Raw genomic sequence first — 27,422 nt, 5'->3', positions numbered from 1 at the left:
CACACACACACACACACACACACACACACACACACACACACACACACACACACACTGTTTCAACAGGCGGCGATTAATCCAGGGTGAAGTACAACGAAGGTCGGACCTATTTGTGGATCAGAATAAATTAACGTTTCATAATGATTTGTCTTTCTGACTTTCCTCCTCCTGCTCTCCTTCCTCTCCCTCTTCCTCTTCCTCACTGGAATTTTAACTGATTCATTATGCCGATTCAATTTGTGGGAGGCATGACACGGAGCGTTGTTGTGGATCTCTCTCTCTTTATCTCTCTCTCCTCTTTCGTCGGTTCTTCTTTGTGTTGTATATTTCTCTTTCCTGACTCTTGTTCTCTTTCCAGATCTCTCATTCCTTGGCAACAAAAGGGTTTTAATAACTTGTCATTTATCTGAATTATGTCAAATTATTTGTAAACTCCTTTTATTTTTACACATTTAGTTTTTTGCCTTTTCACGTTTGATTATTTTCTTTCCTCCGTTCTCTTTGACTTATCAGCATTTTTTTTCTCCGCCCACATTTTCCCTCCATCATTTCAACAACTGTATTCATACCTCCTAACCTTTTCTCATCTCTTCATCTTCATCCCCTTCTTCCAAACTTTTAGAAACTCTCTTTTAATTTGTAATCTTCATCCATATCGTCATTATTTCTTCTTTGTTTCCTCCCTCTACTTTTATTTTTCCTTGTTGTACATAAATCTCTTTGTTTTTTATGTGCATAATACAAATATTATTATTTCTTCTTCAACGCCACGTTACACTGCTTCTCTTTCCTCTTCCTCTCATTACAGTCTTCCTCACTCCCTCCATCCCTGCGTCTTCTCCCCCATATCGATGTAACTAATCCCTTCGCGATGGATTAAGACCCCGTTTCACACTGCTGGTGCTCCACGTCACGAGATGTGTGTGAGAGAGAGAGTGTGTGTGTGTGTGTGAGAGAGAGAGACATAGATGGAGATAGAGAGCTGGAGATAGAGAGAGTATTGGACAGAATAAAGAAAGTGTTCAGACTAATAACACAGACGTCTAGACCGAGACGTGTCGCAGTAAATTGGTCTTTCATGCACATTTGGTCTGATTGAAGCTGGAGATAATTGGGACAATTAGTGGCTGATGAAAGAATCTTTCAATGTCTGAAATCTTCAAATAAAATGATACCGACTCAATCGCATGAATCAAAGCGAGCTCAAAAGTCTAGTTCCAAAACTTAAAACGCTGTTATACTCTGGAGCAGAATCGTGTTTTCTGATTAAAGTTAATTGATCAACATCGTTGACCAACAGCAGCAGCTTCACGTTTCACTAAACACTTTGGAGGGACAAACACTGAAACAAATCCTGGTCATAAAGCACATTTAAAGGGAATATCCAGCTCATTTGTTTTGGAGGAGCGAGGCCTGAAACACAGTAAATCCCACTGAATCGGAGGTAAACTCAGAGGTCTGGAGGGATTTGATGGCTGACCCAGGAAATCATCTCAGACTGCAGGTGTCAACAAGGAAATCCTCTCAGATTGGATGTTATGACTTTCAAATCTTCGGGAACTAAAATGCTTGAAGTCAGTCGGCTTCGTGCTGAATCCGGTTGCAACAAGGAGATAAATTGAGCTTGAGATTAAGATTGAGTTTCCTGCCATGAACTCTAAAGGGAGAGCTGCAGGAACACAGAGGAGGATGACACATATATTCCACTCTGATCGAGGACTGTCGTACAGAGCAGACAAAGCAGAAATAGATAGATAGCTTTGTTAACTCATGTGTCACCACAGACAACAACAGACTCACACAGACAACAACAGACGAGGTTCACAGTGCACAACAGACAAAAAACACATTACAAGAGCAAACAGCAGAACTTGCCATATGAACCCATATATATGGGTTATTATAATATTGAAAAGAGATGTTTGTGTGTACATAAACCTCTCACCTGCACAACATAACACATAAACAGGCAGCGCTCTAATGCCGTTACATATTCAAAGGGTGAATAAGTGACATTTACATGTGTCCGTCCTTCACTTTACTGCTCATCATAGCATGAGCTACAGTTCAAAATGTTGTATTGCACACAAAGACAATCTTCAGCAAGACGTTTTAATAAAAACAAAAACAAAATGGATTCACTTTCTTTTAAAGAAGCTGTAGATCAGCCAGCCAGATGCTACTTTTATATAAAATGAAAGCAACTTCTACTTGCTACGGCTTAATTCATTGTTTTGCAGCCAGCGTGAGCTCTTCCAGGCCGCAGTGCGGTCGCATTACATTCATGCCACTAGCCGCTGGTGTTAGCCTGTAAGCTAACGCAGCGCTGTCGCACTCCTGCATTTTACTGTCTGCTGAGAAAAAGCTTTAGATCCTCTGAGCGAGAACAAGCAGAGATAGAAGCTTTGCACACCTCGAGCACCTCGTGTGTGTCCACGGAAATAAATGTAAAGTATAGTTTGAAAAGGCAAACGTGTGTTTTTGCAGAGGCAGAAAGAGGCCGCCATGCTGGCTCACCTGCTGGGTCAACTCTACACACACACACACACACACACACACACACACACACACACACACACACAACTGTCCACTTCTGTTTTTGTACAGGAACCCGGTTCCTGCCTGAGGAGAGTTGTTGACTTATTGAAGGTTGAACTGCATTATTTAAATGTACTTTGAGTCATTGCATGTAATGTTGTGTGTGTTTTTATTATTTGTGAACATAATATCTATTGATTTCGGGGACATGTCCGCCTGCAGTGTTCACTCTTCACTCACAATAAGCTAAATTCAATAACAGCTGAATCTGTGCAGCCGCTCATAAGAGCTAATACAATCATGTTCTTTTCTTTCAAGCTAAATGACGACTACATGGAAATCACATTTAAGACAACAGTAATTACAACGATTGGAGAAAGTAATATACGTAATAAGTAATCTAGTCTGACTAATGGCACCAGGTCTCAGTGGATCAGTGTGATCGTCTCTTATGACTCTTTTCTCTTTCAGCATTGTGACATAAATCACTATTAAACCTGAAAGTGCCTGTAAAAAAAAAAGCCAATTTATTTAGTATCAGCTAGCGTGGATAATATTTGGGTGTTGGTCTCCATGCAAGTTATTGTTGCTGATAGATAATCTGAAAGAGCTATTTTTTGTTAAATTAGACCTTTTTTAATTTTTTTTAAATTGATTTTTTATTTGTTTTTAATGTGTTTTGGCTGCTCCAATAATTCATGTGTTTTTAACCGTGTTTTTTTTTGTTGACTGTACAGCACTTTGTGACCTTTTTGTCTGTGAAATGTGCTTTTTAAATAAAATCATTATTATAATATTATTATTAACTGTAACACCATATGCAAGTCATTGTCTCCTAGATGGAAACCTGTTTAGTAAAGATAATTATGGAGCATGAAATGAATCGTGCACATGGGTGGAGATGCACTCAGTCTGCAGCTCTGTAGATGTTGAGATGTGAGCAGGAAGCCATATTATGTTTGGAAGCGCTGTGATTTATTTTGTCCTTGTCATCAACCGTTTGAATGTTCGAGACACAGAGGAAGGACATCTGCTGAATTACCCAGCGACGGCTGCAAGTCAGTGGTGCATTTCTGGAAAGTGATTTCCTCGTCCAGAGTGAGTCAGAGACTCGCAGCCTGTCTGACATTAAATTGATTTAAATATTACCATAATGTGGCAGGCATCTGCTGTAGAGTTAGACCTTTCCACGCAGCGGTGTCACTTGTTTGTTGGATATGTGTGATGTTGCGCGTCACTTTCGGCAATTTCCGTAAAACACCAATAACGATTTATAGCTGTGTGATTTGATTACAAAGTCACCCACACGTTGAGCACCGAGCATTCATTAGTTTATGAGATTAGGAAAATGGGATCTCTTATGTATTAGAGAGGAAACACAGCTGAGCGGAGAGAGAGAGAGAGAGAGAGAGAGAGAGAGAGAGAGAGAGAGAGAGAGAGAGAGAGAGAGAGAGAGAGAGAGAGAGAGTTCAACACTGAACTAAAGTCGTAATTTTCATTTAAGGTGTGATTTCTAGCTGTTCATCAGTGGATACTTTGAGTGAGGTGCTATGAAGTCATTTTGTGTTTTAATGTTAGTGTATGAGCTATTTACTCATATTATAAGTTAATTTTATTCACAAGTAATATTGTTTAATTATAGTCGTTTCTTTATTTAGATTTAGTTGATGTATTAAGATAGTTTTTTTCATGCTAGTTTACTTAGTCTTTCAGTTTGTTAATTGGTTAATTGCTGTGGGCACCAGGTGTATGTAAAGGAGTAGACCGGTACAGGACCGTGATGCACCTGGTAGGCCTATGATTTTTTACCAGCCAGCCAGTCAGTCAGCAGTCAGTCAGTCAGTCAGCAGTCAGTCAGTCAGTCAGCAGCCACAACCAGCAACAGCAAAGACAGCCAGGAGGACAGGTCAGGACGGGGCAGACAGCATGGGAGGTTATTTTGTTCTTTTGTTTGTTTAAGTTACAATAAAACATCAGTAAAACTGGAACTCCCGCATGGACCCTGCATTATTTTGAGCTGCGTAATTTACATATACCTACGGTGCATCAGTGGCTTTTTGATTTTAGTTTATTTTTGATTCATATTTATTTTTCTTTACGGGACAATTGGCCACTACAGCTAGTGTTCTGCTCCACATTTCCTTGTGTTGCATTCGAGACGCCAAGTGGTGCAGAGTGCAATTGCGTCTTCGTTTGTCCCTCCTCTCGTGCCGTAGTTCTGCTTCAGCCAAGGAGACGAGCTGCAGCTAGTATTCATACTTTCTGTCTGGTCGCCTTTGAAGACCGAAGTCTGTAAGTACGTCTCTATGTTCATGTAAATATCTTTTCTGATATATTCTCTGTGTGTTTAGCGTTTTACTTGTGTTGTATAGATGCTAACCGCCATGCTATCCGCGATGCTAACCGTGATGCTAATCGCGATTAGCATTTATGCATTGACATGTTGACAAAATTAGCTCTTACACTAATTAGTCAAAAGGAGTCTTATGTTAATGAATACTTACCTCTTCCAGCATAATGGCTGTATGTTGATTCAGAGCTTAATATTCTTCTGTATTAAATAGACTGTTCATAAGCTAATTTCATGTTCTGTTTCTACAGATTTACAAAAACTAAGATTCAAAGTAAAAACCCTAAACGCCACCCTAGATTCCTGGGTCTTTATTTGCTGGATTCACTGTTAGCTATTCACTGCTAGCTATTCACTGCTAGCTATTCACTGCTAGCTATTCACTGCTAGCTATTCACTGCTAGCTATTCACTGTTAGCTATTCACTGCTAGCTATTCACTGTTAGCTATTTACTGTTAGCTATTTACTGATAGCTATTTACTGTTAGCTATCTGCTAAGCCAACCTATAGAAGCTCGGGCAGAATAGTTAGCATTAGCATGTTTTTTCGTTATTGTTGGCTATCCCATAAAAAGCATTATGCTCAGAACCCTTAAACTTAGTGGATTTGTTGTATTTGCGAAAGAATGCAAATTCAAGACTATGATTTTATTAGGTCGGACAGTGCTGGTCCCATAGAAGGTTAATGAATGAATGTCGTCAGTCCTCACTATATTTGCTATATAGAAAATGTCAGAATTTTTTTATTTGAGAGGGTGTGTAAACAGGATTTAGGAAATGTTGGATCATATTTATTTTTATGCGTCAATTTCAGCAAAAAGTAAAAACTTAGTGTGCAGAGGCCTTTAGTCTTGTTAACACATTCTTGTCTGTTTCCAACGCCTCCGTCTTAATCATCCATCCATCCCTCCGCTCCTCTTTGTTGATCAGTATTCATGCGGCGTCGCCTCGCCGGCAGCAGAGATCTGCTGGAGGTGACATCTGCAAAGGTCCTGGGAGACCGGGACCAACAGAGGAAGTGAAGGAACGGAGAGAACGCATGATGAATGGAGGCTGGCAGGAAGTTAGGAAAAGCGAGAAAAGACAAGGTGAGGGAAAGGATGAGAGGACGAAAAGCAAAGGGTCCGCCAAACGATACCTGACATTAATTATGATCACATTCCAACAACAGAAAGAGAACAAGATGCAGCTGACGTAGAGTAAAGTGCAAGGTTGAGAGGGATGGACACTGGACTTTCACCCAGGAGGCCGCTGTTCGGGTCCCATGTGACACTGACTCGCTACTCATTGGCTAGTTATGGAAGTCTCAGGACTCTTTGGGCGCTTGCTTGTCGGTCGGGTTAGTCCCTCGGTGGTCATGTGAGTCATCAGTTAGTAAAGTCAACGCCGAGCACAATCTTTTCCTCACTGTGACTAAGAGGTTTTGTTACCTCAACCTGCAGGTGAACATGTGAAGTTTTTGAAAACACGCTGCTTATAACAAGTGAAAGTGTTCAGTTCAATTCACAAATACAAGATTTGCCTCGGAGGGCTTTACCGTCTGTACTCATGACGTCCTGTCCCAGGACCTCACATCGGATCAGGAACAACTCCCCAAATAAAGATATTAAAACCTTCTTAACAGGGAAAACAGGAAGAAGCTTCATAGAGCAACAGAGGAGGATCCTCTCCAGGATGGACAGAAGCAACAGATGTCATGTATAGAGCTTCATAGTCTGAAGCTCAGCATTGGACGAAGTCAGACTGAGAGCGTGTCGCATCGCTGAGGACGATAACCAGGTTCAATTGTCTTCTGAGGCTCCATGAGACTGTTCTGCTCTCTAAGAACGACGCCGTCTCTTCAGTCTTCGCTCTGCCGGGCCATGTGACAGAAAATCATGAATCCCTTCAGTGGACATGGCCGCCACGACTCGAGGCTGCAGCCTGAACGTAGATCAATACAGAGCAGCGGTGAGATAGATAGATAGATAGATAGATAGATAGATAGATAAAGGAGGTGCGTCAATATTATTTTTTTCAGCAAAATTTCACAAATCACAACTTTGCATGAAAGGGCGAACTTTATGGACATAAAGGAAAGTACAAGTGAAGTGAGAAAAGCAATAAATAGGTACTTTACAATCTTCTCAGCTGATTCTAAAACTGTCAAATACTTTGAACAATATGTAATTGTTAGAGTGGCTAACAGGCACAAACACTGACAGTAAGGCGAAGCAAAGCCGATGCTCACAGCCGCAGTAACAGACAGCAACTGTCACTTCATCACCCACTGGCACTGGTCTTTAACTGGTCTTTAACTGGTCTTTAACTGGTCTGTAAGTGATGGAGTCACAGCTCCCAGCCCGACTCGAGGTGCATGAGTCGGCTCGTGAAGCTCGTCCTTCTCTTCCTCTGCAGAACCAGAGTTCAAGAGCCGTGAAGGCTGTTTGGTAACATCTTTAAAAGCCTCTTTAAAAGCTGACGCTGAAGCGCAGCAGCAGCAGGAGGAGGAAGATGAAGAGGAGGAAGAGGCGCCGCTGCTCGGCCTTAGTTTGACTTCTGAGAGATTCATCACCACGTACGACCACAGGAACAGAGAGAAGTCCTTGATTTCATGCAACGTGGAACAAGTGGGAGCAAAGATCAGCCGCTCATCCTCCAGTCTTTCAGGAGGACAAATCATGTTCCTTCTTTTCACCACATTATGCGTTTTATTTATATATTTTCTGTTTCTTTCAGGCAGCAAATCAATGCCGGAGATTGACTAGCGAAGAGGGATTGAGGCGGAGTGAAGGAAGAAGGAATGATTTGTGCTCGTCTCCTATTTTACTCAATAATTGGAAATGTTTTCTTTCTTTTTCTTTTTCAAACCGTTGATTCAAATTGTTTGTTAAACCAAAGTTTTTAGCGAAGCTTTAAATCTTTTAGTTGTGAGAACCTGCAGAGACGTTAAATAAAATAGTTATTTTTAACATTCCGATGTTTCCTGTCTTGGTTTGCAGGTTAAAACTCGACTAAACTGGTGAAGAAAAGTTCATAATATCCATTGCTAAAATATCATGTAATTGACTTTATTGATTAATTTATTAATTGACTTTATCTTGTGCTGTTATAATCGTAGGAACAGGAGAAGTGAGGTTTTTGTGAAATAACCTCTTTGTGTTTTCCTGAAGACGTCACAATGCGCCCGCCAGCAGCCATAAAGCTCAATAATAACACATCTCACACGTGTAATGATGCAAACAGCACAAATAGTTTAGGAAAGTGATTTGTAGTGTTGCAGTTCAACATTAATAAACTGTAAAGAGACGATGATGTCATGAAAAGATGAAGTGCATGAACCATTTCAGGGTTCTGCAGGAAATGTGATGAGTATTATGTTTAGTCCAGTCTTTATTTTCAACCCTTTGGATCTCCCACAAAAAAATTGAATCATTCAGACTGAAATATAAAAACCTTTTATTAGATTTCATACATAGAAACTACAAAGACCAGCTGATTGACCTTGTTGCTGTGGACATGAGGGAGCCGGATGAAAAGAGCTGTCGCTCCATGCGGGTCACAAGCAGAACACACAACGAGCTGTCGCTCCATGCGGGTCACAAGCAGAACACACAACGAGCTGTCGCTCCATGCGGGTCACAAGCAGAACACACAACGAGCTGTCGCTCCATGCGGGTCACAAGCAGAACACACAACGAGCTGTCGCTCCATGCGGGTCACAAGCAGAACACACAACGAGCTGTCGCTCCATGCGGGTCACAACCACAACACACAACGCCGCCTTTTTACCACAGAACCTTCAGTTCGGCCCGGATGTTGTTTTCATGCCGGTTCATGGAGCTGCACGGTTCAGGAGGACAAAGATGTAACTGAAAGAGACGGAGAGAGACACACACACGCAGCAGGAACACACACACACACACAGCAGAAACACACACACTTCCAGAGACACACAAACGCAAACACAGTCTCTCCCGGATCGTTCACAAGTCGCCAATTTCTCTCATTTTAAACCTCAATCTGACTCTGAATCATCGTCAGATGAAAGAATCAGAATTAATGAACATTTAACATTCGTAATACACGGAACTTCATACTTATTTACAATAAGCAAGATGAATATAAAAAAAAGACATTAAAGTAAACATAAAAACAGTAGTCCAGAAAGTGAAATCTTGTACAAAGATATCACAATAAACTTCCCTTTAATGAATCATATTAATACAATTTATTCTTTGTACCACAAGCTTTCTGAAAATGTACTTTAAAATATGAAACTAAAGCATTGCTCATTGCTCATTTGCATACATTTTAACATTATTTTATACTGAAATTCTGCCAGCAGCCATTTGAAATCATTTCACAATGTTTATAGAGATTCAGTATTCCATAAATCATCTTATACATGATACATGAACATTTCTGATACTGTAATAGTAGAATATTCACTTAGTACTACTTTTAACTAGTACATGGTTCTGTTAGTAAATTCACATTGTGTGTTTTTACTTTGATGTTTTGACTCTGCAGTCATATGTAATATTAATCTGTTGTTACCGGAGGGATGGAGTTTCTTTGAGGAGTTGCAGTTCTCAGGCAACGCGGTTGCATCACTGTCATAATGTCCAATGACATGAAGTTTAATTAAGGAAAAAATAAAGCAGACGCTGGGACAAACTTCATGAAGAGAGCAAATAAATATAAACCAACTTTTCATTTTGAATTCATTGTGATTCATCTTGAATCTGCAATTTTTTAATCAACATCAACGAGCAAGATGACGATAAAATGTCTTTTACTGTTGCTCACACGGCCGTCCTTCCTCACAGGAAGTTCAAGCCGTCTTTCTCTAACATGAAAACTCAAACCTTAAAATGCATTCAGTCTTCTGTTGAGACATTTTCATCTGAACTGGATGTGCTGAATCTTTATTATAGATGTTATTAAGGAGTGAGGAAAAAGAGACAAAACTTAGACAAACACAAACGGTTCACACACAAACATCAACATCGACTTCCACTTGTTTGTGGCCCACAAAAACAAACAATGTTGTTGTTGCACAAACACAATTATTCTTTGTAAACAGCTCTTGGAGTAAGATGATGGACGGCTGGCAGGCCAGCTCATGAGATGCAAACACACACACCCACACACACACACACAAACACACAAACACACAAACACAGCAGCTGCGAGTGAGCAGCTCGTCTCTGTTTTGACGTTTCACTTGTTTCATGACGGCTTCTTTCAAAAGGAAACACACACGTGTGTGTGTGTGTGTGTGTGTGTGTGTGTGTGTGTGTGTGTGTGTGTGTGTGTGTGTGTGTCGCTGTACACGTTCAACATGTATTTGTATCTTTCACTAATTCCGTGTCCGTAGAGTGAAACATGGAGGTCGTGGTCGTCTTGGTGGAAATTAATATGTTTTTGATGAAAAGCAGTAAGAAATATGGCGATCACTTAATTAAATTAAATGCACCACGAGTGTGTGCTGAGAACCTTGTGACACACACACACACACACACACACACACACACACACACACACACACACACACACACACACACACACACACACACACAATAAGCTTCATGGATCAATACTGCCCTCTAGTGGTAATATTGGCTTGTCACAAACCCTAAAATGAGCAGATTTATTTGTCAAATTGTCCACAAGGAGGCGCTCATCTGCATCTGGAGCAAAAAATACTCAGTACTGGTACTGTAGTATACTGCTGTATATACTGCTGTATATACTGATATATATATAGATATATATGTATATATATATATATATATATATATATATATATATATACATATATATATATATATATATATATACATATATATATATATATATATATATATATATATATATATATATATATATATACTGATATATATCCTGATATATATACTCTCTCATGTCAGAGTGAAAGTGTTCACTCTGTCATATCTTAAGTGAAAGTGTTCACTCTCTCATGTCTTAAGTTAAAGTGTTCACTCTCTCATGTCTTAAGTGAAAGTGTTCACTCTCTCATGTCTTAAGTTAAAGTGTTCACTCTCTCATGTCTTAAGTGAAAGTGTTCACTCTCTCATATCTTAAGTGAAAGTGTTCACTCTCTCATGTCTTAAGTCAAAGTGTTCACTCTCTCATGTCTTAAGTTAAAGTGTTCACTCTCTCATGTCTTAAGTTAAAGTGTTCACTCTCTCATGTCTTAAGTCAAAGTGTTCACTCTCTCATGTCTTAAGTCTCAGTGTTCACTCTCTCATGTCTTAAGTCAAAGTGTTCACTCTCTCATGTCTTAAGTCTAAGTGTTTACTGAACATAAGTATTTCGTCACTTTTCTTTACAAACTCTTTGAGGATATTTATTTATTTATTTATTCATTACCAGACCGACATGAACAATTTAAAACACACACAAATGAATGAATGAAAGGCGATGTCATACTTCCTAATTACAGGCGACATAAAACACAATCATTCTGAATCAATTAAAATGTTGTATTATTTTTCATTTGTGTTACACAATTTTTCATCATGAAGAATGTTGGACCATAAACTGTTATGACTGTACAAGAAAAACAACTCACAGCACGACATAAAGTAGTTTGTTGCAGTCAAAGAAGTTTGTGTGTGTGACGTGTTACGCTGCTGTAGGTGTTGTGTGTCAGCGTTGTGTGTCAGCGTTGAGAGAGAACATGTTATTGTGCATTGTGTGCAACAACAACTCTTCATAGCGTTGTGATTCTAAAACATTCAAAGAAGTAAACTCTGTTAAGTTATGAACATTTTGTCAAACATCCGACGCTTCTTTCATTCAAGTAGAGAGAAAATTATCAAAATTTTAAGCGACTAGTTGTAGAAATGTGTTTACACACATTGACACAATCTAAGTATTTATCTTAGAGCATCGCAAACCCTTAAAACATCATCACACACAGTCAGTGAAGTGTTGGAACAAACAGAAACTAAATGTTTTTTAATACATTTCAATGAAATATGCTCAAGATGCTCTCAGCTAACAGGATTAGTGTGTCTGTTCCTGCGGATTAGAGTTATAATAATTCACACAAAGACTTTTGAACTTCACATTTAGGGCCTTCAACAGTGGAAGAAGTAGTTTATTTATGTATTTCTACTTCTTAGTCGGTAAAATATTAAATACATCTTGAGCTCAACATCTTGCCCAGAAGCATCCTGTAACGTTGAGTATGTTTTTCTTTTGTGTGCAACGTTTGAACTCCTGAAGGCTGAAAACACATTAAAGCATAATGACAAACCTCGACCCACATGGAGGCGTCTGATGTATCAAATCATAAGATATAAATTGTTACACAAGACATTATTTACTTATTTTTTTATCTCCTTTGATAATTCCACACAGTGAAGCCTAAAGATCTGTGATCCTGACTTTAAAAGCAAAACAAACTGACTTTTAAGAGTGTGAGATGTTGACAGAGGAACAGCGAGCAGGATATGATCGATGATGTCATCGGGTTGCATATATTCTCTAAAAGCAACACAGCTGAGAACGAAGGTTTGAGTCAGATACCAAGAGATGCTTTTCATAAACGGCCATGAAGAGAAAGGATACGAGATGTTTGAGTGTTTACTGACTGCGTCTCGTCCCCGTGTCGACAACAGGGGGCGACAAAAGGTCACACAAAACGACACCGTGAAGAGATGTAGTCGCAGCCCTCCCGTCCCGTCAGACAGCAGCTCTGGTTCTGTTGTCGTGGTCCTTAAGGTTCTTAAGGTTCCTTTGTTTATTTCTTAAGTGGTACATTTACATTCTGGAGAAGAAGAATAAAAACACAACAAAGACCAGAACTTTTCATCCAAAACGATGCTCATCATCCAACGAGTCCAGGGAAGCTTTTACATGTCAAACTTTACTGATTAAACTTTAACGATAATCCCGCAAGGTTCCATCGATGGGATTAAGTTTATAACACAGAAGCATTTGAAGGCAGATTAAGGGTTCGTATACGTGATCACACAACGTGTGTAATCCCATTTCTTATGGAATATTACACATGATAACACCTGTAATCCTGTCACAACCTGATGAGCTTCATTTACTGGACGGCATGCAGATCAATGACGCTGACGCTTATTGTTTTTTTTCTAGCAGAGGGGGGCGTCAACCATAATCATTCCCTATTGCAAGCAATATTGCCCATTTCTGTCAACTTACAATGTTATGTTTGCAGAGGCCACACAGGCAATAAAACATAACGATGTAAAACAGTCCAGCTGTGACGAACAGAAGCGTCCTGTCGGACGTTTTCCTCCATGATGGGACAATAAATGTGAAGATGCTCTCAAATGTGATGTTTTCCTCTCTTGTCCCTTTGGTTCACTGTGGTATGAATCCTTTATGGATGTGTGAATCCACAGGTATCATCATGGTTTTTTTTAATATATATATCACAGATAAACGAAAATAACTACCTATTGCTAGCGTGTGCAAACAATGTGTGACGTTGCCTCGTGCAGCTGTAACAAACCAAACAACTGAAATATGGATCACACATCACATTGACACTGCAGAAGTGAACACAACTCGTATCCCTTGTGTCTCCACCACAGTCTGGCCTCCCTCAGCGAGTCTCTGGAGACCTCGTCCGTCGCCTCCTCGCCGCCGTCTTCAGGCCGGCCTGCACTCCAACATTTTCTTGAAGGCTTTCCTGAAGCTGTCGTCCAGGAAGGCGTAGAGGAACGGGTTGAGGCAGGAGTTGGCGTAGCTCAGGCTGGTGATGAAGTAGGAGATCCCGATCAGGAGCGGCGTGGTCCTCAGGTCCGTGGTCAGCGCCACGATGGTGCTGAGGTGGAACGGCGTCCAGCAGAACAAGCACACGGCCAAGACGATGAACACCATGATGGTGACCTTCTTCTTGGCCTTGTCCAGCGCCTTGGCGTTGCTGTTGAGCCGCATGTTCCTCAGCTTGTAGAGCATCATGGTGTACAGGATGCAGATGGTGGACACCGGGATGGCGAAGCCCAGGATGAGCGTGTAGATCCGGCTCGCCTTGAACCACAGGCTCTCCGGGCTCGGGAAGCTGAGCACGCAGCTCGTCCTGCCGTCCCTCGGGTCCACGTAGACGCCGGCGAACACGGTGAAGGGCATGACGATGAGGATGACGAGCATCCAGACGCACAGCGAGACGATCTTGGCGGCCCGGTAGGTGCGGTAAGGCATGCGCTTGGACCGCACGGTGGCCAACACCACCAGGAAGCGGTCGATGCTCATGACCGTGAGGAAGTAGATGCTGGAGAAGATGTTGTAGTGGTCGATGCTCAGGATGACTTTGCACAAAATCTCCCCAAAGGGCCAGTAGTGCAGCAGGTGCTCGGCGATGTTGATCGGCAGCACCAAAGTGAACAAATCGTCGGCGATGGCCAAGTTCAGAATGAACATGTTGGTGACTGTTTTCATCTTGGGGGCTTTGAGGATCACGTAGATGACGGCCGTGTTTCCCGTCAGTCCGACCGCGCAGATCACAGAATAGATGACGGGTAAGATGACGTAGAGGTCGGCGTAGAAGTAAAACTCTGAGGGAGGCGTGCAGTTCAGGTCAGAGCCGTTCTCTGAAGCGAGAGAGTTCAAGTCCACGGAGTCGTTGCAGACGGGCGGCGGACCGCCGGGCACGGACACGTTCTCCATGTTTGAGAAGGAACTACGAGTCTCTGAGCATCATGACACAAATACACACCGATTATCAATTAATTATGCATATTTTTCTGGTGGATCTTCAGTGTCTTTGTCTTCCTTTTTTGGACATATTCTCTCACGGGATGCATCCGTCATTTGTCACAGAGCTGAACTGATAGTTAGGCACAGTTCAACAAACACAAAGGTGAAATCAAAGCGGGATTATCCTCCATTACGTCACGACACGAGAGAAACAACAGAGAAAGTGGAAGCTAATTCATTTCGATAGTTTCACTGTCACAGTGTCTGCTACACAGACAGAGCACGTCATAACTATGCACTCTAACATACAGACATAAATAGATAATAATGATCTTGTCAGATGGATTTTTTACCCACAATCATCCGCGGTGCAGCTCATGCTTATTAAATCATCCAGGGTTCATTTCATGTCAGATATTTCCGTATCCAGTTCTTCTCTTGTATCTCCAGTCGGTTTCATTCCTTCAGTTTTTCTTTCTGGAGGAAACCTGGAGTCAGGTTTCTGCTGACGTGTCGTTTCTCCTCACCAGTGAATCCTCCAGCGGCTCCTTTCAGCCTCTCGGACGATCTTTGAGATGAGAATGTAAAAGTTGTGTCCGCGGTTCGGTTCACGGTGATGATGATGAGGAGGAGGAGGAGGATGAGGAGGGTGATGGTGATGATGGTGTCGTGTTGTTCACTCGCGCAGCTCCGTGCGCGCGCCGTGCCGGCTCTCAGAGGCGCGTCCCCGACTCTAAACGACAGAGAGGCGACTTTAAGAAGTTGAACACGTTTAACACATCGCTGCAGGAAGACACACAACTTAAATACACAACAGGTGCGTGGTTACTGTTCACCACGTGACGTCCTGTCCGGATCCCCCGCGATGCAAATCACTAACAAAAAGCCTGTTTACACAAATGATTAAGATTTCTCTTCACGTCATAATTACCTGTCAAAAGTTAGTTTACGCGGTTTATTCCAGATCCATGAACAGTAATGAGTTAAAGAATACAAATCCAATGTTAAAACATATGTTTCTCTCGTGTGTCCTCATGCATTAATGATCTGCAGCTACATGATGAAAGCTGCTGCGTAATCACTAGATATGAATATGAGAAGCTGCAGGAAGTGAGTTGTTTTACCTTCATTTGTGTCCGTGAAGTCTCTGAATCTCTTTTCTCCTCCTGCAGTCTGCATCTGACGGAGGAGCTCGTCTCTCTCTCTCTCTCTCTCTCTCTCTCTCTCTGTCTCTCTCTCTCTCTCTCTCTCTCTCTCGCTCGCTCTCTCTCTCTCTCTCTCTCTCTCTCTCTCTCTCTCTCTCTCTCTCTCTCTCTCTCTCTCTCTCTCTCTCTCTCTCTCTCTCTCTCTCTCTCTCTCTCTCTCTCTCTCTCTCTCTCTCTCTCTCTCTCTCTCTCCCTCTCTCTCTCTCTCTCTCTCTCTCTCTCTCTCTCTCTCCTTTTGTGAAAATGTATATTATCCTAATTGTCAATTGTTCTATAAATGTTAAAGCTGCTCAGCAGCAGAAGCCTCCAGTTGTGCTTCATTATACTACAGATATATAATGAATGATATGTGATACATATATAATAATATTATATATATATATATATATATATATATATATATATATATATATATATATATATATATATATATATATATATATATAATGTCTGTGTCAGAATGCTCGTGCTCATGTTTGCTTGTTCTTTAGCTCACAGATTCATTTAAATCAGCAGAGACAAGTGATATGCAGCAAAGATAATTGTTTATTATACAACAGATGATGTGGGCGTTTCCCCCGAGCTGCAGATGAAGCTGGAGGAGGAGGAGGAGGAGGAAGAGGAAGAGGTGATGGAGGAGGTGATAGAGGAGGAGGAGGAGGAGGAGGAGGTGATGGAAGAGGAGATGGAGGAGGAGGAAGAGGAGGAGGAGAAAGAGAAGGAGGAGTAAGAGGAGGAGGTGATGGAGAAGGAGGAGGAGGAGGAGGAGGAAGAGGAGGTGATGAAAGAGGAGAAGGTGATGGAGGAGGAGGTGGAGGTGGTTGGGCAGGAGGAGGTGGAGGAGAAGGAGGAGGAGGAAGAAGAGGTGATGGAGAAGGAGGTGGAGGAGGAGGATGAGGAGGAGGAGGTGCTAGAGGAGGAGGAGGTGATGGAGGAGGTGATGGAGAAGGAGGTGGAGGAGGAGGATGAGGAGAAGGTGGAGGAGGAGGAAGAGGAGGAGGTGGAGGAGGAGGATGAGGAAGAGGAGCTGGAGGAGGAGGAGCTGATGGAGGCTGACACAATGATGAGTTACAAGAGGAAGAAGATGGTTTCTCTTCGGCGTGCTCCTATAAATGAGGTAATGTGGACATTTGACACGCACGGACGCTGATGAAGAGCACGTCACAGCAACAGCAACATGCAACAGCAACATGCCACAGCAACATGCAACAGCAACAAGCAACAGCAACATGCAACATGCAACAAGCAACAGCAACAAGCAACAGCAACAAGCAACACGAACGAACTGATTCTAGAGAGACAATCATCTTTAAAAAGAGATCAAGATGCAGATGATGTCATGAAGCTTCAGGCCCGAGTTTTCCTGACTGAACCTGTGATTTATGAAACCATGAAAGCTATTTGTAGTTTTATATATATATATATATATATATATATATATATATATATATATATATATATGTACTAGACTCTCGGCCCTGTTGCCTTTGGATGTGAGGGTCTTCCTCGTCACCTTCTTCCTCCTTTAATCTTGTTTTCTCTGCTGAACTTGAAACTAACTGAGGTCGTCGCTTCACTTTCATCCTCAGAGGGAAGTCAGACGTCGTACAGTAAACTCTCCTTTCTTAATCCTCCTCTCCATTTCCTCTTCTCTTCACCTCCTGTAAGCTGTCAGTGAAGCACTTTGATCTCTCGCCGCGGCACAATATTTCAGATTTACACTTTTCTTTTGACAACACTTCAACTTCAGGACGAGAGATTCCTGTTAGTCCAAAATAACAAGCGAGTCGTTTAGTGGCTTTAACCTGCAGAGCAACAACGCAGACAGGATTAAATAAATGAGTGAATAAGAGGGCGATGACACACACACACACACACACACACACACACACACACACACACGGTTGTGTAAATATGAAGGAGGATGTGGAAAGATAAAATGAGTAATAAACAGTAACTCCATCTATCAGTAGAACAATAATTGAGATAAGAGCACAACATGAGGGATGTGTTTTGGACTTTGTGTTTACGGAGATAAAAGTAGTAAGATGATAAAATATGAGCTCAGGATAACAATGTGAGGTTGATAACGTGCAAACATACATGAAGAAAAAGGACATTAAGCGATCTGATATGATAAACAATAAAAATATATCTCACAAGGACCGAAAGGCAAGACGAGATGATATCAATCATACGTGTAATAAATAAATGTAGTTCATGATGAGCACTATGCACACGCGCAGCCTCCATTGTGTCTTCATATTGTCTTTTATCCAAACATCTTGTTGTCGGTGCACAGTTCATGTTGTGGTTATGATGTCTTCATATCTTCCTTCATCTGCAGCATCAGAGGAGCTGAAAGCCGAGAAGGTCCACACTGACTGAGACTCTCCAGTACACACACACACACACACACACACACACACACACACACACACACACACACACACACACACACAGAAAGAGCCATCCTGCTGAATCTGCTTTTATCGAATGCTTTTGTCTTAATTTGAAGGTGTCAGCTGACTCTGGTGGTGACCTCCGGTCTGCAGAGCAGCTGATGTTCATGTCGGAGCGTTTATGATCGCTGAGGAGAAGCTGCATGCAAGAGAACTGAAGGAAATATATTTCATGTACTTTTATGTATTTTATGATCGCTGAGGAGAAGCTGCACGCAAGAGAACTGAAGGAAATATATTTCATGTACTTTTATGTATTTTATGATCGCTGAAGAGAAGCTGCACGTAAGAGGCCTGAAGGAAATATATTTCATGTCCTGAAGGTGTTGACCGGTGATGGTACGCGCCCTAAAAGCCTTTCGACAACAGCTGATGGATGGACTTCACCTCAAGGGTCAGATCATGCATTGTGTGTGTGTGTGTGTGTGTGTGTGTGTGTGTGTGTGTGTTTTCCTTCCTGAACATCTGCAGAAGTGACATTTTGATTGGAACATTTAATAATAAATAAAACACGACGATAACAGCGGACCATTTTGAGGTCGTGACCTTCAGAAGAACTGCGACGCTCATGTCTGTGGTTTGCGTCACAGTGGCGTGCACGTTACACCCCCTTCAGTCTAAACATGAAGAACACGTCTGTAAAGATGTTTGTGTTACATACAACGAGGTCGACCGCATGTTATTGTTGAAGCTATGAGAGACTTGATGTCACAGCATTAAACTGGTTTCAATCCCACTTAGACAACATGAACTTTGTGACTGATAGTTGGAAATTGGTGAGTATGACATGCGGAGTTCCCCAGGGCTCCATCCTGGGGCCTCTTCTGTTCCACATCAACAGCTTTCCACTGGATCAGACGGTTAATAACCCAACAAACTGATTTGAGCCGGCAGTGTGTATAGATTGTTATCCAACACCGCCCTCGTCAGCTGTCAATCAAAGTGGAAAGGTTTAATTATTCACATTGTGTAGTTTCAACATAACAACAAAAGTGGAGACTTGCAGAGAATATAAACATCCTGACAGACCTGGAAGTGAGCAGGTTATGATATATTATATATTAAGCTCCTCGTTGGCCGAGTGAACACAATCACAGCTTTCGCTCCCTGAAGAAAGCAACACACTCCTTTCATACCAGCAATAAAAGCCCAACAAGCCCATAAATGGCAGCTAAAAGCCTAATAAAGCAATAAATTCTGAGTAAAAGCCTCATAACACAATTCCTTCCTTGTAAAACCTCAATAAAACAGCTGCAGATTATTTGATTAAAACCAAACCAACAACAGAAACCAGGCGAGGAAACGGTTGCTGAACAATCACAGAGATCAAGAACTGCAGTAATATCCTGATATTTCCATTTAGGAAAACTTATCAATCACAGAATGATATCACTGGACAGAAAGAACAAGAAACACGTTGTTCATAAAGTCAGCGTGAGTGTTTTCTTTAGATATGTTTGTGTATTTTTGTGATTTGTCTAGTTTCACGCTCACAACCTGCTGGAGGACACGAGGCTGCAGGATCAATAACTTCTTCTTAATCACTTCTTAAAACCTTTTTTATTGAATTGCTTTGAAGTGACGTCGTCCTTTTATGTTTTTACGTTTTCATTTTCATGATCTATTTTGCAGTTTTTGTCCCCATGGTTTTGTTTGTATATTTTATATATTTGTTTGTTTTGGGCTGTTTGTTGTGTTCAAAGCACTTTGTAAACTCTGTTTTTAAAAGTGCTAAATAAATAAAGATATTATTATTACAGCCTTTTCAAAAATAAACACCACTTGGTTGAGTTGAGAATAAGATCATAGTTGTTAGTTATAATAACTATATTTACAACAGCAGGTTGAGGGAACTTGTTCAGGAAGAGATTTTGTGTTTTGTGTTAAAATAAATACAAAAGCAACAAAGACTGAGAGGAGGAGCTGCTCCCATTCAAAGTCTCCAACAACGACGATTGTTAGTCTTCTTAGTGATTCTACAATAATGATTTAAAACATGTATTATGGATGTTATATTTCCTTTCTTCTGGTCAATGCCACACAGCCGCTCTTCAGGTACGAGGTTATGGAACAAATCAGTCAATGTTTGGGTTATAATAACCTCAGATGTGCTGCTTATGTACTGAAGTTATGAGAAAATAAATCAGCGTTGCTTTTGATTCCATAAAGAGGCGTCTGCTGGTTTCAGGTCTGAAGTTTCCTCTGTGGTGTATTATGGGATGTCCACATTACTTTTCATCACTGTGAGCAAAGTGAGTTTCTGTAGTTTCAGCTGCCAGCGTTTGAATTACAGCACGCCAGCATGAAGTTTATGATAACAGAGCAGTCGTCAGTAATAAGCATAGGATATAATTCGGGTTCGGCTCAGTTCATTTAGTTCATCGAGCGTCTCAGAAACGCCGGCGTCGGGCTGCTGCTCCTCAGAGACTCAGAGTGATGTTTGAAGCCTCCTCATGACGTCGCTGACAGTTTCTTGACTTTGACTGACAGTTTGGGTTTGCAGTATTAGACAAGGGGAGAAATCAAAATGCCAAAATAGCAGAACTTTATTACAACTTTGGGCCACGTCTTGCAGCAACTTATGCATTGCCTTCCCCCTTCAGTCCTGCAGCGTTTGCGCGCCGTCAGCTTCCTGTTGAAAAGCTTGATGAGTATCTGACCTGCAGGTAGTGAGGATGTTCGCTGTGCGTTTGCTTGGTTACCATCAGCAGTACTTTGTGAGCGATCAGTATTTAAGGAACAGCCCCAGCAGGCCTGCACTGATGATGTGCCTCCTCAGTCTTGAAGTGCAATGAAGCGCCGAAGGCTGAAGCGTGAAGCCTTCATCGTCCTCACCAGCCAACAGCCCACAGAGAAGAACGTGGACTACAAGGAGGAGCATAACATCTGGATCGCAGGGCAGAACCTCATTGTTTGAAGGTAGATTTGTGTCTTTATTACGTGAGCAAAGGTCTTGTTTGTAAGTAAATTATCTGACTGCAAATCCCAAATCTTTGCTTTGAAATCAAAAATCTTTGCTCGAAAAAAAAACTCTCGAAAAAAAAATACCAAAAAAACTACTTGAAAAAAAAACTTGAAAAAAAATAAATTGAAAAAGAATTTGAAAAAAACTTGAAAAAAAAACTCAAAAAAACCCTAGAAAATTTAAAAAAAAAAAAAAAATCAAAAAAAAATCAAAAAAAAATCAATTGTGCTCTCAAAAGAAAACCTTTGCTCTCAATCCCAAAAGTCACCAGGTGAGTTGTGGGCGTAGTGGGCGGGGCCTGCGCTGCTGCATGAGTTTCTATTGGCAACAGCAGCCTCCATGTTGTTTAACAAAAGAGACTCAACAACACCAACAACATGAAACAAAGAAGTGCTGCTACATTTAAAATATTGTTGACGACAGAGCAATATGATGTCATCTCACCTCATGTGACCTCCTGTTAGTGTGTGAGTGGGCCAGAGCCCAGAGAGTCCACCAATAGAAACTCATGCAGCAGCGCAGGCCCCGCCCACAACGCCACAACGACACTTGTGACTTTTTGGATTGAGAGCAAAGTTTTTTGTTTTTTTAGAGCAATTTTTTTTGAGAGCAAATTTTAGTTTTGAGAGGAATTTTTTTTTTCTTGAGAGCAAAATTTTTTTGATAGCGTTTTTTTTTTTTGAGCAAATTTTTGTTTTAAGAGCAAATTTTTGTTTTGAGAGCACTTTTTTTTTTTCGAGCAAAATTTTTTTGATAGCGTTTTTTTTTTTGAGCAAATTTTTGTTTTAAGAGCAAATTTTTGTTTTGAGAGCCCTTTTTTTTTTTTCGAGCAAATTTTTTTTCGAGCAAATTTTTTTGAGAGCATTTTTTAAAAAAAATTTGAGAGCATTTTTTTTTTTTTGAGGGTTTTTTTTTAGAGCGAATTTTAGTTTTAAGAGCAAATTTTCGTTTTGAGAACACTTTTTTTTTTAGAGCAAAATCTTTTTTTCAAGCGTTTTTTTTTAGAGCACATTTTTTTTTGAGAGTGTTTTAAAACGAGGCCTGAAGTATCAGATCACAAAGCCAGAAACGGAAACTTTCAGGTTATTTATATCTGCAGGTCACCTGAAACATCCAGGAACAGAGCAGGACCTTCCTGTAATCTGGGATTAACTGATATTACATTACACATGTTGTGTTGTCGTTTTCCTTACACACATTTCAGTTAATTGGGAATTGTTTGTGCCTTCAGGAGCTTCAGTTACTCAGCCTGAAGGTCCAGTGTGACAGGATGATTCATGACTCAAAGGGAAACATTACAACTTAAAGAAGCGTGTGAAGTGTTAGGTTTCATATTCACGAGCAAAAATACAAATGTTATAAAATGCATAATTATACTGAATGAAGAAGATTCTGCATAAGAAACTAAAATAGACACTGATATCTAATTAGAGTTATAGATTCAGTTTAATTTAACCCGATAGTTCAATCTAATTCGGTTTGTTTGTTGATGCAATTAAGCTTAAATACACGTAGTTCTTCTGTACTGTGTACGTCTGTCTGTTGTGTGTAAATGTGGGTTTGTGTGTTCATCAAATAGTTTTATTTCACATGGGAGCGATGTCGGCTTTAAGCAATAAGAGCCCAGTGTGACATATCCTCTCTCTCTCACACACACACACACACACACACAAACACAAAAACACACACACTTTTAAGCTGCCAGGCTAAGTGCTAGTTGTTATATTAATTGGTGTTTCAAACGCAATTTAGCACAAAAAGTAATTCTCTGCTGACAGGGTCAAAGGTTAAAGGAGGGATCGAGTGAAAAGGGAGTGTATTCTTATTTATTTTTCATTTGGCTGTAGACAGACGTGCTGTGAAAACAGTCATTACAACATTTGAGCCGACACATTGTGAGGCATCAATAAAACAATCAACAGACGAGAGAAGCTGCAGCTTCATGAAGAGAACCATGGAATGACTTTGAGGTGACAGGCTGAAAGAAATGTGTGTGATGTCGAGATAATTGAGGGAGAAAAGAGGAAAATAATAATGGGGTTTTAATGAAACACTTTAAATTCAATTTTCTCAGACATGTTTTATTCTCTCTCAGCTCCTGCCAACAGTAGTTTCAGTCCTTTTTAGTTTCCACCAGCTTGTAAATGGAGTAACGTTTGGTCTCATTTCAAGTCAAATAGTAATAATAATAGTCATAATTTGGGGTGTTGTTGACATATTGCCACCATAGCCGTCACTCCTCCTCTACCCGAACACGCTCACATCCGTTTACTGGTTGCGAAAAACCAAGGTGGCGATGATCAAATTCTAAGATGGCGACGGCCGACATGTCAAACTTCGAGGCTTCGAAAGTCACAAAAGGCAACGTCCACTTCCTGGTCTTTGATTATGAAGCTGAAGCGTACGTTCAGTGAGGAAGACGCTCTTTACTCGTGAATGTTGAACGCACCAACCCGCCGGCGCTGTGAGCCAATCACAGCGCTGCTGTCAAACTCTGAAATAGCTTCTCTTCTCTGCTTGTCGTCATTTCTTCTGTGTGTCTTTGACCTTCGACCACCAGATTCCAACGAGCCAAACTTGAAGAGCGTCCGCGCTGATTTCTTGTTTCTACTTTGTCTCCGACTCTTTTCTTGTTTTGTTCTCTCCTCTCCAGCCTCCTCCCCCGTCATTCCATCTTCCCGCCTCCCGCCTGTCAGGGTGATTAGCCTCGTCTTTGTATTCGCCTGGCAACCAGGCTAATGACGGAGGGCTAAATGCTGCTCTGATCCAGCGATCAACAAGGAAAGCGTTTGCATCTAAATTTGCTTTCAGGTTAAATCACTTCCTTTGTCACATGTGTTGTCACTTTAGATCCAAATTGAAGCATTTAGCTGCAACTCTGAACCACAGAAATATGACGCAAGCCATGAGGAACGGACAGGAGACGAGCGGCTCAACGAGAGAATAAGCTAACGGGGGAAAAATGACAATACATGTAGTTTATTTGTGAAAAACTATTACATTATATTAAAAAAATGCAATTATAAAATAGCTATAACTTTGTGATTCTTTAGGCCAGAAAGAAGCCTTAGAGGGTTTATGAAGCAGATCAATAAAGCCTCGGGACACATTGGCCACACTTGAAACATACATATATATATATATATATATATATATATATATATATATATATATATATATATATATATATATATATATATATATATATATATATATATATATAGTCTGGCAATAAATCAAGCATCTTTTTTTGGACGGGAATGAATGAGTTTCTCTTCAACATTTCTGGATCTGTTCCTTCAGAGAGAGAGAGAGAGAGAGAGAGAGAGAGAGAGAGAGAGAGAGAGAGAGAGAGAGAGAGAGAGAGAGAGAGAGAGAGAGAGAGAGAGAGAGAGAGAGAGAGAGAGAGAGAGAGAGAGAGAGAGAGAGAGAGAGAGAGCAGCTGGACGGTTTCATTTGGTGGAAGCTGTGTTGAGGTTTTCTGCCATTTCTGTTTTCTTCTGTTTTCTGGCTGGACATGGAGGTCCGTGTTGTTTTTCCTTTTCGCTCCAGGCAAGAGAACCTTTGTGTTCTGGCTCGTGTGGGTTTTTGTTTTGGGCCTTTGAGACCTTTTGCTTCGATTTCAGTAGTTTTACCTTTTTGTTAACCGATAAAACTGATAATAAAAATCTCACCCGGCTTGTTTCCCTTCATTGTTCCTCCTCTCTCCTAACTATGTTCCCTTGACATGTTCCCTATGTTCCCTTGACATGTGGCTATGTTCCCTTTACATTTTCCTTATGTTCCCTTGACATGTGGCTATGTTCCCTTGACATGTTCCCTATGTTCCCTTGACATGTTCCCTATGTTCCCTTTACATGTGGCTATGTTCCCTTTACATGTGGCGTTGTTCCCTTTACATGTGGCTATGTTCCCTTGACATGTTCCCTATGTTCCTTGACATGTGGCTATGTTCCCTTGACATGTGGCTATGTTCCCTTGACATGTGGCTATGTTCCCTTGGCATGTGGCTATGTTCCCTTGACATGTGGCTTTGTTCCCTTGACATGTGGCTATGTTCCCTTGACATGTTCCCTATGTTCCCTTGACATGTGGCTTTGTTCCCTTGACATGTGGCTATGTTCCCTTGACATGTTCCCTATGTTCCCTTGACATGTGGCTTTGTTCCCTTGACATGTGGCTTTGTTCCCTTGACATGTGTTAGGCCTGTGTAACCTCGACCGGCTGTAACATGAACTCTCACCCTGTCATATTGGCTTTAAGCCCTTCACCCATCAGCCTTTATCTGCTTCTCTCTTTCAGAGACAAAATTAATGATGAGAAATCTGCCCAACTTCTCAAACTCCTCTGCTGCTCCGTAGCAGAAGCTACGTTATATTTAATGCAGTTAGTTTAACTCTTGGTCTGGATTCTTGGATCACATCGATCCACAAAAAGTTTTTTATTAAAAATGCATTTCTTTATGCCTTGTTTATATCTCCACTTGGTGTCTTTCACCATGAGCAGTGAAATGTGAGCAATGTGGAGTAAAACACACTTTGTCCTCTGCACTTTCTTCAAACTCTACAAACCAAGTCAGTAATGAAGGAGAGAGACGACTGAAGGAGATTAATGTGTTTGGCTGTTTCTCTTTGTACAAATTCATCGTTCAGTAAATGTAAATTAATGTTTTCTCTCTTCTCGTCTGGAGCTAATTATCTTTATCTTCATCGCTGTCGCCCTTTATCTGACGTTCCATCTTCTCGTCTTCTTCTTTTGCTCTCGTTATAACTTCAGGATTTAGTTCCTGAGACGTTACAGTTCCTGATGTTTGGTTGATGACTGATCCAGAGCAGCTGCTCAATGCGCACGCCGTCCTGCAGGATCAACATTTAGGAAGAAAAGTGACCAGATCTTTGGGCGCAGGGCATAAAAATACTGCTCGACTCCAAAGTTATTACCAAACACAGACCACACTGCACATTAATCCTGTTGTATTCGATTTATTCAAACTGCTGATTGCTTTAATAAAAAAGTTTCATCGCTTTTAGATTTGTAGTTTACCTGGAAGATGTGAGTTCCTTTCTCAATGTCTGCCTTCAGAGTTTGACATTTGGGCTGCAGCTTCGTCTCGGAGCCGCGGTCGGTTCCTCTAACTGGATTTATTTGCCTTCGTCGTATGAAATAAAGGTTTTGGTGATTAGATTTGGAGCAGCAGGTTGAACCAGTACTTTTGTTCTGGCCGCAATTCAATTTGGATCGATTGGAGCGAGACAACGGAAAGCTTCCTCAAGCCGAGACTGAGGTTTGTCCTCAGGAAAGAGAAATATATTATAAATATATATTTCACCTGCATTTTATCGCTTCCCTTCATATTTATATTCAAATGTTCATGTCACTCGTCTCTTTGTTTCACGTCTCAAACTTCACATTTGTTCTTTTTCTTGATTATCTTTATTTTTTGGAGGCTAACAGAAGTTGAATATATCGTTAACACTCTTTTGGAAACATGACTATATTTATGGGATCGCTTTTTAGAGGTGGTTTTGCTCTTATGTTTCATAACTGCAGGTTCTAAGTGCACAGAAACACGTGAACGCTGCAGCTCGCTCTTTATGGATTTAAAAGGTTTAGTTTGCACGTGGACGTCCGTCTGTGGTGAAGCATCAGAAGTGATTGTTGTTTCACTGTTCAGGTGATGTTTGAGCAAAATGACCAACGCAGCTTTTTTTCTGATGCTTTTTGCTCACAAAATATCTGCAGGCCCACACGCTGCACACCTGTTCATCACAGGGAACTCAAAGTCTCAAAGTCTCAATAGCTAGCTAGCTAGCTAACTAGCTAGCTAGCTAGATAGATAGATAGATAGATAGATAGATAGATAGATAGATAGATAGATACATATCCATCTATCTATCTATCTATCCATCCATCCATCCATCCATCTATCTATATATCTATTTTGCTGGCTATGTAGCTAGCTAAAGCTAGCTTTATCTATCTTTCTATCTATTTATCTATCTATCTATCTAGCTAGGTAGCTACCTAGCTAGATAGATGGATGGATGGATGGATGGATGGATGGATGGATGGATGGATGGATAGATAGATAGATAGATAGATAGATAGATAGATAGATAGATAGATAGATAGATAGATAGTTTTAATCATGGACTGTTGGAACATTTTAACGTTTAAGTCCTACAATTCACTTTCTGGAGCAGATGAATATTGAT

The 27,422-nt window shown here is 40.9% G+C and overlaps 1 protein-coding gene and 1 long non-coding RNA gene across 2 annotated transcripts; one reads left to right on the top strand and one right to left on the bottom strand.

The window, feature by feature from the left end:
• The first annotated feature begins 4,742 nt into the window (after positions 1–4,742).
• LOC137799874 (uncharacterized) lies at positions 4,743–7,504 on the top strand. The gene is made up of 3 exons (XR_011079461.1): positions 4,743–4,830; positions 5,819–5,976; positions 7,286–7,504. It is a non-coding gene; the product is annotated as an uncharacterized lncRNA (long non-coding RNA).
• Positions 7,505–11,266: 3,762 nt separating this feature from the next.
• npbwr2b (neuropeptides B/W receptor 2b) lies at positions 11,267–15,757 on the bottom strand. The gene is made up of 2 exons (XM_068596627.1): positions 15,700–15,757; positions 11,267–15,308 (listed from the first exon to the last, which is right to left on the bottom strand). Exon 2 carries the CDS (start codon positions 14,543–14,545, stop codon positions 13,529–13,531), a length of 1,017 nt encoding a protein of 338 aa, XP_068452728.1. The 5' UTR covers positions 14,546–15,308; positions 15,700–15,757; the 3' UTR covers positions 11,267–13,528.
• Between the last annotated feature and the right edge of the window lie 11,665 nt (positions 15,758–27,422).

Source organism: Clinocottus analis, unplaced genomic scaffold (assembly GCF_023055335.1).
Source record: "Clinocottus analis isolate CAN_PGR_092001 unplaced genomic scaffold, fCliAna1.0.p SCAF_39, whole genome shotgun sequence".
Classification (NCBI taxonomy): Eukaryota; Metazoa; Chordata; class Actinopteri; order Perciformes; family Cottidae; genus Clinocottus; species Clinocottus analis.
This window is presented reverse-complemented; position numbering and strand designations above follow the sequence as displayed.

Bases quoted from the DNA above. Each gene is read 5' to 3' on its own strand.
- npbwr2b (XM_068596627.1), bottom strand. From the start codon at position 14,545: ATGGAGAACGTGTCCGTGCCCGGCGGTCCGCCGCCCGTCTGCAACGAC.